Raw genomic sequence first — 12,446 nt, forward strand, 5'->3', positions numbered from 1 at the left:
TGTTTCGTATTCTTAATAATGAAAATTACAGAATTGCCCTTTTAGGTATTCTTAACTTGAAACTTTGTCAAACTGAATTTCTAAGCTTTCTACCATTCTCTATTACAAATTTTATCTCGTTATTAATTCTTGAGAGTTGTTTTGACCGTATATTCATAATGTATCGTGAATATATCGAGGATGTGCCATTTGTTAATGATGTATCGAGTTATTTGCATTTCCAATTTGATATGGCCTCAATGGTGATGTTAATCATCAAAATAACATTATCATCCTCACACATGTAGGTTAGCTAGTATTTACCGCTCAAGTTATTTATGTCACTATGCATAGCTCATTCACCTTGAAGCTTAGAATACTTTGTTAATGGTCTACTAGACTAACGGTAGCCAAACCTAAACTACTTGTTTCCACTCCCCTTCATTATATATATATATATATTACCCTACTTATTCTAGCTACTCTCCTTTTTTTTTTTTTTTTTTTTTTTTGAGAACATGGTGGTTATTCACCACTACTCAGGATTGAACTTGAGACTCATCACTTAAAGAAGAGGGTGCTTACCAATTGAGCTACTAGCTGTTGACTACTATTTCTAGCTGCCTGACCATCTAGAGGTTTAAAACAAAGGGTTGCATATTTACCATCTTCCTCTTCTCTTCTCTTTAATCTTTCTTATTCAAGTTGCCACCAATGATCAATTCGACCTATCTGAAGAAAAATTGGCTTGCTTTAAAAATGATGTACTTGGTCTCAACATGGGACATACATGTTATGGTATTGTCCAAGGTTTTAAAACCCGTGGTACGGGGGCGTCTTGATTTTCCCACAGAATGGGACGCCCCGCATTGTTTCGATTTTTGAAGTTCAAATATGTTTATCAATCGAGCATCCTGGTATGTGCCTGAGATGCTATTATATATATATATATATTATTTTTTAAATTTATCTCAAAGTTTTACTGCTCTATTTATTGTTTAAACATATTTAAACTTCAAAAATAATATATTTATGATAAATTGGTCCTATTTAAAACTAACACTATAATGCGTTATGATCATCTAGGTTATTGGAGATCTTCCTTTGATTACCAAGCAATGATCAGTTGTAATTGATGCTGAACGAATCCTTGATAAAGCAAAAATGATGTAGTTTGATGAAAGGTTGCAATATTATGTACAAAAAATTATCATAATTACCTCATTTTACTTTATGTTGGCTAAATTAATGATAGAAAAAGAGCTTACCTTAACTAAGAAAGATGTTTTTGATATGGAAGATGGAGCAACCTTTCTTCCCTTCCTCTCCCTTCTGCTCCCTTCCTTTCTTCTCCTCTTTCTCTTGTATTTTGGCTGCAATAGCAATGAGTCGATGCTTATAACATATCAGATTCTTAGTGTCTGGATATGTGGGATCAAACTCCATCATGTGTATTTTTTTTCCTGAACAAGAGGTATTTTGCAGCGGAACATTCCAACCAAATGATCCTTTTACTTCAAATTTCAATCATATCAGCTGTCAAACAAAGTAGGCGGCAAGCATGCTAATAGAAGGGAGATGGAAGAGGAGGTGAAAAAAATGAGGTAGAGGAAAGGAAATGAACAAAAAAAAAAAAAAATAATAAAGGATGTTAAAGAGACCATGGGGGAGGGGAGGGGAAAGAGGGAGGGGAGCATATAAACAGCTCGCTTCGAGATATGTGCAGATAGATAAATTGGGAGTATTGGCTTTGAGATCTATGGAATTGTTGATCGAATGGCGGGAAGGAAGAGAAATTTTCTTTCGTGCGAATCCGCGTGAGTGTGACCTATCCACTCCGCATGCACATTGGGAAGGGAAAAAAAATGCATCAAATGTTTTGCTAAGTGCTCGTGACTCTGTCCTCCCTGCTATCTCTAGGCTGAGACTCCATTCCATGCTGCCCCCTCCCTTCATCCTCCTTGCTTATCGAAAAAACAAGGAAGCTTCCTCTCTGTCTTTTCGAGCAATCCGAGCCTTGCCCTGCTCATCATGGGTAAAATACAGAAAGAAGAGCCTACGAACCTAGCTTCCTCCCTCCTCCCTCCCCCCTCCCGATGATGAAGCCAATGCATCAATGATAAAAAAAGGTAAAGCTCCCCCTCCTGGTGACGAACCGAAGGCCGAAGCATTATCGTGAAGAAAAGGGCACATCCCAAATGGGATGGCTATATGAACACGTGAATCGGGTAGGATGAAGGTGGGGCGGCTGGGATGGGGGATGGAAGAGAGTTTCGGGGTCTCGCACCCATCCCACTTATCGTGATCTCATTGGAGCAGGACGGGATGGCCGGGATGGCGCCCGTCCCGCTGGTACTTAAATCTTTGGTATTATCTAGTGGTCCAATCGTTGTACTATCGCATAAAGATGGAGAATATAATATTTGCCCTACAGGAATCATGTTCTATGTGTGCTACATGTGGGTGCATCTGTTCCATCTATTTTTAGATAGACTAAAATGCCTACCTCAATACAGAGGAGACTGCAGGACATGGTTTCCCGATACTGCCTGCTACGGGGCCCATCGTAATGGGAAGGAACTGATATGAAACTCAAGTTTGGGTCCGTACATGCTCTGTCAAATCCCATACCATCAAGTATCGAGGTGTACTACGCCGTACCGTGATATACCACCTTGTTTCGAGATGTACCGAAGGCTGTATTATCTTGTACCAGGATAAAAATTGAGAAAAATGATTAGAAGGCTATTTTGGTATGGGGTGCGTACCATACCATTCCAGCCGTATTGTACCAAATTGGTAAAGTACCGATACAACACCGAGTATTGAGATTGTGGACCTTGTTGTATGACCTTTTTAAAAGACCAGTTATTGCAATAGATAACAATACATGGGTGACAATTTAACGATTATAAAGAATCAAGTTTTTGGGCTTTATGCGATAAAAAGTATAACAATTGATTTATCGGCAACTTTTAGTGGTAGGGAAATTCATGCCTTAGTTGGTGATGGAGAAAAAGGACAATGCATGCTACATAAAACTTCAAAATTCTATTTAAATTTTTTTTAATGCCCATCCAATGTATTTCAAGCAGGGATTGTTGAACCGAGCCGAACCTGCCAGTTCAGCCCAAACCGTTGGTTCGCCATTGGAAAATGGTTCTGGCCATCTAAGGGTCGGAACCTGATAGGATCTGGCTAGAACCGGCCAGATGAAACTAGACAGTTCCATCCGGTTCGACTCAGATACGGAGGCTCCTGTGGGGGCTATGGCAGCTCGCTGTGGCGTGGCATCGGCTTTAAATGCTGAACGTCCTTGAAGGGAAGGCCCAAAAAGGCCTTCTCAATGCCACACGAGTGGATTCAGAATTTTTTTTAAAAAAATCTACAACATTGATTCAGGTTATCAGAAAGAAAAAATAAGAATAAATATGGTGTGCTTTCCTTTTTCTATCTTCTTTTCTTTTTTTAGGACTTTGAAAAAATAGCTCAAAAATTGCAAAAATAAGTGATCATGCCAAATTTTTCGCTTTGAGCTTGAGTTTTTTATATGTTGTAGATCTATGGACTAAGTATATACTGAAATAAAAAGTTTTAATTTTTGGATTATATATAATATTTAAAAATTATAAATATATTTTTAGATTAAAAAAGATATTTTTTTAAAAAATAAAAATTAATAAAATTGTAAAATCAGAAACGTATTTAGGTCCATGCAAGCTACTCTAATAAAAATTTGGTGTCCATTCATTCATGTTTTGATGCGATAATGCATACAGTAACCTAGGTTTAAATTTTAAAAAAATTGTGATATAAGTAACCTTATATGCATGCCCGAGGGCCTAGAAAAATATATGATTCTTTTTATGCATTCCGGTCAGTTCCAGCCACATCCAATCAGATTTCGGTCCCTAGGAGGCCGAAACCATTTTTTATTGGAGAGGGGCTGGAACCGTTTTTTATTGAAGAACCCGACCAGGTCGGCTCAATTCGGACTGAACCGGCCGGTACGGCTCAGTTCGGCAATCCGTGGTAGCATCCATTATTGAGTTCTACATGGGTCTGAGACTCTGAGCTGAAATTAATTTTTTGAATTAATAATATTTAGAAATTAATTTTAAATGTAAAAAATAATTTAAAATATATTATTAATATAAAAAATTATGAAAAATTAGTAGTATGTATTACATAATTCAGAAGTAAATTTTGAGGTAGAAATCATATTTTTCTGAATTTATAATATATAAATATTTTTTAAAATAAAAAATATAAAAATAAATAAAAAAATAAAAAATTAGGGTTATATATTAGATAAATTAGATGTATTTTTTGAGGTAAAAAATTATCATCTGCATATGAATATTTTGCTAATTTTACATAATTAATAAACTGGTGTACTTGATCGATCCGGTGTGAAAATGAAGCCATTAAGAAAAAAGGATCCAGAGCATGATATTAGCTGAGAGCATGCTACACAGCTTGAGGGCAGACATCAGTGGCAGTGCAACTGGTGCAAAATAGAGTTCAAGAGAGGAGGGATAAGCAGGTTCAAGGGAGGGGCTTCTCGAGGTCGTTCAAGGGAACACGATGTAGCTGTAAATGACCTCGCACGTAAAGTAGGATCCATAGACATTAGATTTCGAGTCTTATATTGGATCTTATTATCTACAATCACAGGCAGCCTTTTCACCCATATGGATACGGATATGGTGCGTTGCATCTTCCGGTGGCTACTACTTTATGTAGTTCGAAGCATCTTATGGGTCGAATTTTGCTGTTGGCATATTCGGATGAGCGCTTTTACAGCCGTATTATCAGTCAGAAGATACCTCTCAGAGTCAGAGCTTCAACAAGAGATCCGAGAGTGCTTATAATCCGACGTGCGTTTCTTAGGGGATGAGCATACAAGACTACAACGCCGCTTGGTTAAAGGGGTGGGTTGATGTGCTTCCAGATTATGCTGATGATCTGCATAACTATGAGAGGCATCGCCACTCGATCTGATTTTAGATATCATTATATATGGTTGTTAGACTTTAAAAGTATGTAATTGATTGTATCTTGATTTTAGGATATTTTATGTTCATTTTATGATTTGTATCATTTTGAAGCAATAAGATGCATCATCTAGCTTATATTGGAATCATAGAAACATCAAAAAACATCAAAAAGACATCAAGAAAATAACAAAATAATATTAAATTTGGCATAAATTTATAGAAAAGTTTGAAAAGAGATTAGAACTACAAAAAAGAAATATAAATTAGGGCGTGTCAGTCTGTGAACTAGCACTCTCGGTTCGGCACAAGTTCGATTCGATACGACCAGTACCGAACCGTACCGGGTGCCAACCGATACGAGTCTCGGTATCGGTTCAGCGAACCTTGATTTCAAGTTTTAGCCTAATTAGCATATACTGATTTTATATTTAGTTCTTGCCTTCTCTAGTATATTTCTTCTCATGGTAGATATGGGTACATTGTGTCTTTTCCTTTTTTGAATGGAAAACTTGAATAGTCCATGAAATCTTGTATTGAAATGCTACAATGAATGGTACATGAATCATTTTGCCCCATCAACTTGTTTGTGAATGTATAATGATATAGAAGTAAGTATCCACAAGAGCCATTGCTGGATTGTCTTTTAGATGGAAATGATCAAGATCTCAAGTATGCGTGCCGCATAGACCCATATCATTAGGGGGACAAATTATAGAACAAGAAGAGAATGAGGCAATCTCTGATCATACTGAGATGTAATCATGTTCTCAAAAAGCTGGATTTAGCACTCTTAGTATATCATCATAGAGTAAAGGAGCTGCTAATAAAAGAATTCATGGATTGTTCTAGTTTTTCCATGCGAAAAAGGGCAAGCCACTAACTAGTATGAGAACAAATACATTAAATAGTGCAAGAAGTTAAGTATTAAAATCAATATATACCATCTGGATTTGAAACACATTAGATGGTGTCAGAAAATTTATAGAGAATTTATCATATATTGTCCTTTTTCTCCATCACCACCTAGAACATGAATCGCCAAAGCATTGAAAGCCTCCTATTAATCTCTTCTTGTCCTTTTTTACTTTATAAAACATAAAACAAGATTCTTCTACATCTTTGGGTGTGAAAATGTTGTCCATGTGTCTATTATCTAGAGTCATAGAGTGGGCTTTCGAGGTCATCTTGCAGCCTCCTCTCCTGTTGAAGCAGAAAATATCATTGTCTTGGTCTAAGAATATAAAAAATTTGTGTGCTCAACCCTAATTTCAATTGAAAAGGCATAGGACACATTGAACCCTTGTTCTCATGGAGAAAAGGTTATATATTCAATCATCTCTAGAGTGATCATACAACAATTTGACCTATAGGCAATATTGTCCAATATACGTTACGTCTAAGTTCAATATTTGTGCCAAGTGTATCGTTATAAAAGGAAATCAAATATTCTTCAGATTGATAAAATTGGTCCTTGTTGGCAGATTAAATGAGAAGGACTAAATAAAAATATGAAGAGAGGGGAAAAGGTAAATATGCAACTCTATCTCTCTAACCTTTGAAGTTATGAAGTAGCCAAAATATCGGTCAGTAATATAAATATACAAAAATGATATGACTTGGGAGTCATCATGTCACACCCACGACACTAGAATCATAATTCGAGAGTATGACAATCGCCGCATACTCACAGGGATTGGCCTTATAAGCATGCAACATATCCCACTTATCAATGAGTTCAACAAAATCTGAAAATTATATAATTTATATACAAGCAGTAGTAATTATCAAAACAACTAAAACTATCAAAACAAACTATTACATATATCCTACACACCACCAAATGTTATAAATAGGATTCTTTATCCAAATTTACAACTCAAAACTTCTAGTATTTAAGTTATTTATACATAATCCCCAGACAACTCTTTAATATACACAAACTAATTTAGAACTAGATGTACTTTTACTATGAAGATGGCTTTGCCTCTAAATACTCTCCCCAAAAGCTAATACTGGCCTAGTCTTTGGTCCCTGGATCTGAAAAAATTAGATGAAGATTATGAGCTTCACAACTCAGTAAGTAACAAATCCAATTTATAAAATTGGATCAGGTCATATCTAGTAATTAGGTCATTTAAATTATATGAAATATGATACATCTGTATAAGCAAAGTTTATAACATTTACTTTCAATAGTATTCACATACTGAAACAATGCATTTTATCTTTTCAATAACGTCCACATAATGAATCAATACATGTAACCAAAATAAGGTAGACTATCCAAATTTTATAATCAACTATACTTACATTCATATACTCATACTCGGATAACAAGTTCCAATCCATCTTAGCTCTACAGCCCTGACTATGGCCGTATTCACACCCCTTCGACCCAGGTATCACCATGATTATCCTTATGTTGGGGTTGCCCCATTTACATCCCTGTGTAAGGGTATCACCACGATTTCCTTTGTGGCAGGGTCGCTAGATTAAGACCCCTGTGTAAGGGTATCACCACGATTACCTTCGTGGCAAGGTCTCCATGTTTATACCTTTGTGGCATGGTATCACCACGACTATCCCCATGGTAGGGCCACAACATAATCATGTCCGGACTCATCTCATAGTCATATTGAGAGTCGGAATACATATATATGTATTATGTACATATATAAATCAAGCCTTCTTTTCTTTTTCAATACCACTTCGAATTTTATAAGTGAACATGAAACTAATCAAATTTTAGATGCTTGATCTTGTTATGATGATTCAAATCGTGGAGTTAATTAACAAAAAAGCAATGATAAATCAAATTTCATATGATAACGAAATTTCATATGCAATTTATTTTGGAAATCATAGTAACAATTTGCACAATTAATCTTAGATAAATACTATAAAATATAAAATGTTACTTCCATTTGCTACACTAATGACTATTATAATAGGGGAAATGGGCCCCAAACCTTACCCTGTCTCCTATCACATGGCAGGAGTGGGAGGTGGTGTAGTGGAGGCCCCACTGGGGCTAGCTCAGAGAGAGAGAGGGAGAGGAGAGAGATTGATAGAGGGAAAGAGAGAAAATACTAGAGGGGTGGAAGAGGGCATGGTAGCCCTTCACCCTCTAACACATGCACAGATACACAACTGAAGGGGTCGGGAACGATAGGTGAGAGAAAGAAGGGAGAGGGAGATGAGAGGACAAGGTGGTGGGTGGAGGGGAATGAGAGAGGAGAGAGTGGAGGAAGAGGGGCGTGAGAGCAGTGGTGGCAGGCTATCTTGGCTGTGGTGTCAGGTGGAAGAGAGAGTTGTGTGAGAAGCGGCGGGACTGGGGAGCGTGTGAGAAGGGAGAAAGAGAGAGAGAGAGGCGGCAGAGAGGGGCTGGGGCGCGGTCGTGTGGGGGAAACAGAAGAAATAGGGGCGCAACCTCTATTTTAATAGGGATGCACCCTCTGTTATCTAGGCGAGCAGGGGGCACCACCTTTTAGGTGGTCCCGGTCCAAGCTGGGCCTAGGCCATGGGCCTAGGTATCATACATCAAGTCACTATTATCTTCAAATTCTTTGATGTTGGTTTATAGTCATATCGTGCATCGGATGACTTGATGGTGTTTGGTGCTTCAATTGTCACTGATTATAGGAATCTGGTTCTCTATCGACGGTTCAAGTTTAAAAAGGAGAAGATAATAGTGGAAAAAAGGATATTCAGTCACTTCGAGGGGATTAAAACCTCCCAAAAGACTTTAGGCTGATTTCATTAAACTGTTCTGTTTTTTTCTTAGCTCACATGGCTTATGTTTTTATAGAATAAGATGCCTTGACTAACAAGAAATAACCCCAAACTAGACTTACTAGGAATACCAAGAAATATAAGATAAATAGAGAACAATTAGGTTTAAAATATATGAGACTGCTTAATTAGCTCGGTGTGTTGGGTTTCCTTCTTTAGACAGGGGTTCATATCAGCTGATTTATGCTGCTGAACAGATTGTCCTTTGATTCTTTGCTGGTAGCACTGCATGTATTGGACGGTTGGTGCTTTTTCTTGGGCCTTCATTTGATTGACTTACTATTTATGTGTTTATTTGTGTGGCATGGAAACAGTTTGGCTTTGCTCAATTAGTTGTTATGAATTTGCCCTTGGACTCCTGAGGTAGTGATGAAAGTGTTAGCGCCGCTGAAGATGAATTGCATCTAACTAGCAGCTAGGCATTTTGCCAACCTTTTTTGTGTTCTTTTGTTACGATGAAGAGAAACAACAGACATCAATTCCTATAGCACTTCTGTAATGAATTTTTGCTGGATACACTCTTTATGTTCTATTTGTAAGTGTATACATGGATAACTATATAATGGACCTGCATGACTTAAATTGCCATCATGCTTCTGCTTGGATGTAAAATAGAACTTACTTTTGTTTGCCATATAAAAAATTTCTTCTGTTAACTCTGTTTGTTGGAAACGGCAATTTGAAATATAACCATTTTATGTAGTTAACTGAACATAGCAGCTGCTTTTGTAAATTAATTGCTCCATGCACATTAGCTGCAGTTGTTCATTAGCTTGCTTTGATTTAGCTGTATTTAAAAATTAATTGCATGTGCTAGTACTTATGGTAGTTTAACTGTTCTAGATTAGAAGTTATATTGTAAATTGTAGTTAGTACTCATATTGTTAACTCTTAATAACTGTTTAGATATAATTTCTCATTGTAGCAAAGTACACAACCACTCTTCCATTGTAAGTATAAAAATTTACAACATCCCACACGTAAAAATGGAGGGAATTGGCTAGTTTACAATCTATTTTAACTTCATCTCCTGGTAGCTAAACCAGCAGAATTGTCAGCTATCGTTGTTCTTGTGCATTTAAATATTAGAAGCAGGCATCATGAAAATATGGCATATTGCTTACTAATAGATGTACTTGGTGCAGCTTACAGTTCCATTTCTTCACTGTTGTCTGTGTTTCTTTTATTTTTCTTAGGTTATTTTTCTTCAGTTTAATTATTGTTATATATTCATGTAAACTCTGGTGTCACTTAAGTATTGTCAAAATGTATATGATCATTATAATCATATGGCTAATTTGTCATCAAAAAATTCCTTATTTCACCTAATGTTTTTCTAGATTGCATTCAACCCAATAAATTATGTTATTAAGTTTCATCTCTTTTTTCCATGGGTAATTGAAAACTGAGTTAAACAGCCTGTATGAGTTTCTAGCCTCAGGCTGCTAACCTTTTCGCCAACATTCGGCTGTACTGCCTTGAATCATCCGATTCGGAGTATGTACCATACTATACCATGCCGAATTAGTACGAAAACATTTGGGTTGGTATAGGCCCCATACCAATACGTACCAACCCCTACCAAGATATACTGAGGTAAACCAGAATGTTACCAACATGTACTATCTTATTTCAATTGGTATCGTAATAAAAAAGTGAGAAAAATGGGCTCGAGAGCTGTCTTGGTATGGGATGCGGACCGTACCATATTGACCTTTGTTGTATCGAACTAGTAATATGCCAGTGCAGTATCTGGTACCAAGATTGTAGACCTTGGATTCTACTCCTAGAAAGATCCTAAATTTGGAAGCTCAAACCTAGCTAGCTACACCTCGCTCACCCAACACACTTTCAACCCCCTCGACCAAGCATCTTTTGTTGCTAAAAAATTAGTCAATTGAGGTACATACTACTCTCATCTTGTCTTTTGCAATCGTTCTAAGGGTGAAAAGGATCCAAACTCTAGCTTAAGCTCGGTTCATTTTGTAATTGAGTGGAGCTCAAGCTGTCTCATTTAGTTTGAGCCAGACTCTAGCTTTCCACAAACAACTCATTTAAGAGACCTAATGAGAGCTTAAGGTCTTTCAAAGCTTTCATGTATATAGCTTAAGCTAATAATCTTGACTATATTTTAATATTATACATGAAATATATAGTATTCTACATAACTATGTCAATGTACAATAAATAAACATAAAACTTTGTATTAAATAACAGTAATTAAAATAATATAATGTAAATTATATATATAGAGTTGTGATCAAGTGAAAATACATGTTTGGATGTTAGCATACATGCCAAGCTGCACATTGTCTCAATTAGGTTATGATGGTAACTTATGGTTCATCTATAGGCTTAATTGTAACAACTGTTATACTTCATTTTTGTAACCAGGAATTTCATGCAACTTGTGTTCTCTGGCGAGCCTTCAGGGAGGCTTTTAAAATATAACCCAGTTACAAATGAAACAACAGTCCTCCTTCGAAACCTCCAATTTCCTAATGGGGTTTCTCTTAGCAAGGATGGATCATTTTTTGTCTTCTGTGAAGGATCGCGGGGCAGGTTGGCTTCCATTTCTTCTAAACATTTTTATATGCATGGTTGAATGATTCTCACAATTGGTTCCCAATGTAGGTTGAGTAGATACTGGTTGAAGGGAGAAAAAGCTGGAACTTCGGACATTTTTGCTATCTTACCTGGATTCCCGGATAATGTGAGAACTAATGAGAAGGGTGAATTCTGGGTGGCAATTCATTGCCGCCGCACAGTCTATGCACATCTTATGGGTCGGTATACCCGATTGAGGAAGTTTTTGCTAAAGCTTCCCATCCCAGCGAAGTATCAGTATCTGATGCAAATTGGAGGCAGACTTCATGCATTGATCATCAAGTACAGTCCAGATGGGAAGTTGCTGGAAATTCTGGAGGACAGGAAAGGGAAGGTGGTGAGAGCAGTGAGCGAAGTGGAGGAGAAGGATGGGAAGCTTTGGATTGGATCTGTTCTTATGCCATTTATTGCTGTGTACTGATCATGTCCAGTTAATATTTTTTTCCTGTTGTTGTGTATACAGCATCACATGGTAATATGCTGTTTAATCTACTTGATCGGACTCATGCAGCATGTCATATATATATATATATATATATATATATATAGATAGATATGTTACAGATGGGAGTATATTGATATTTCATTTGGTAATTGTTTTCCCATCTTTTTTGTGCTTTTGCGTCCTGCTGCAAAGTAAAAGCCTCCACTTATCACAAAGACACAACAGTTATCAACTTTTGTGGATTGGGTAGTTATTACATCTTCGTTTTGTTTTTTTATGTTCTTTAATCAGCAGCATAATTATTTCCGATTGGGCCTTAATTGTGCATATTTAAAAATTTGGACTTGAAAGGCAATTTTTGGTTTGGGTAAATAGTTGTCCCATGATTCAAGGATTGCATTTGATTAGCAGTTCGTCTCAGTATTGATGCTTCATAGAAATGTGTAGTTCTCAACATTAGAACTAGCCATCCTTAGTTTCCATTCATCAAGATTTTATTCTTAATGTACGAGAACCTTGAAAGGTTTCTCTTTAATTTCACAATCTTAGAGTGTGTAACCAATGAGATAGGTTTCTTCGCTGGCTAATTTGTTTTCTACATTTTATGGCAGTCGTTTTTCATT

General features: G+C 36.7%; 1 protein-coding gene across 1 annotated transcript in view; it reads left to right on the plus strand.

Annotated features, from left to right (window-relative positions):
- LOC103696385 (protein STRICTOSIDINE SYNTHASE-LIKE 3-like) overlaps positions 1-12,076 on the plus strand; it is a 37,338-nt gene extending 25,262 nt beyond the window's left edge. Inside the window, exons 3-4 of the mRNA XM_026800871.4 lie at positions 11,166-11,333; positions 11,406-12,076. Of these exons, the coding sequence (XP_026656672.1) occupies positions 11,166-11,333; positions 11,406-11,799 (562 nt within the window). The 3' untranslated portion in view covers positions 11,800-12,076. The remainder of the gene's footprint in view (positions 1-11,165; positions 11,334-11,405) is intronic.
- Positions 12,077-12,446: the final 370 nt, after the last annotated feature.

Source organism: Phoenix dactylifera, chromosome 18 (genome assembly GCF_051530095.1).
Source record: "Phoenix dactylifera cultivar Ajwa chromosome 18, Ajwa_hap1_PhDact_Kaust_v1.1, whole genome shotgun sequence".
Taxonomy (NCBI): domain Eukaryota; kingdom Viridiplantae; phylum Streptophyta; class Magnoliopsida; order Arecales; family Arecaceae; genus Phoenix; species Phoenix dactylifera.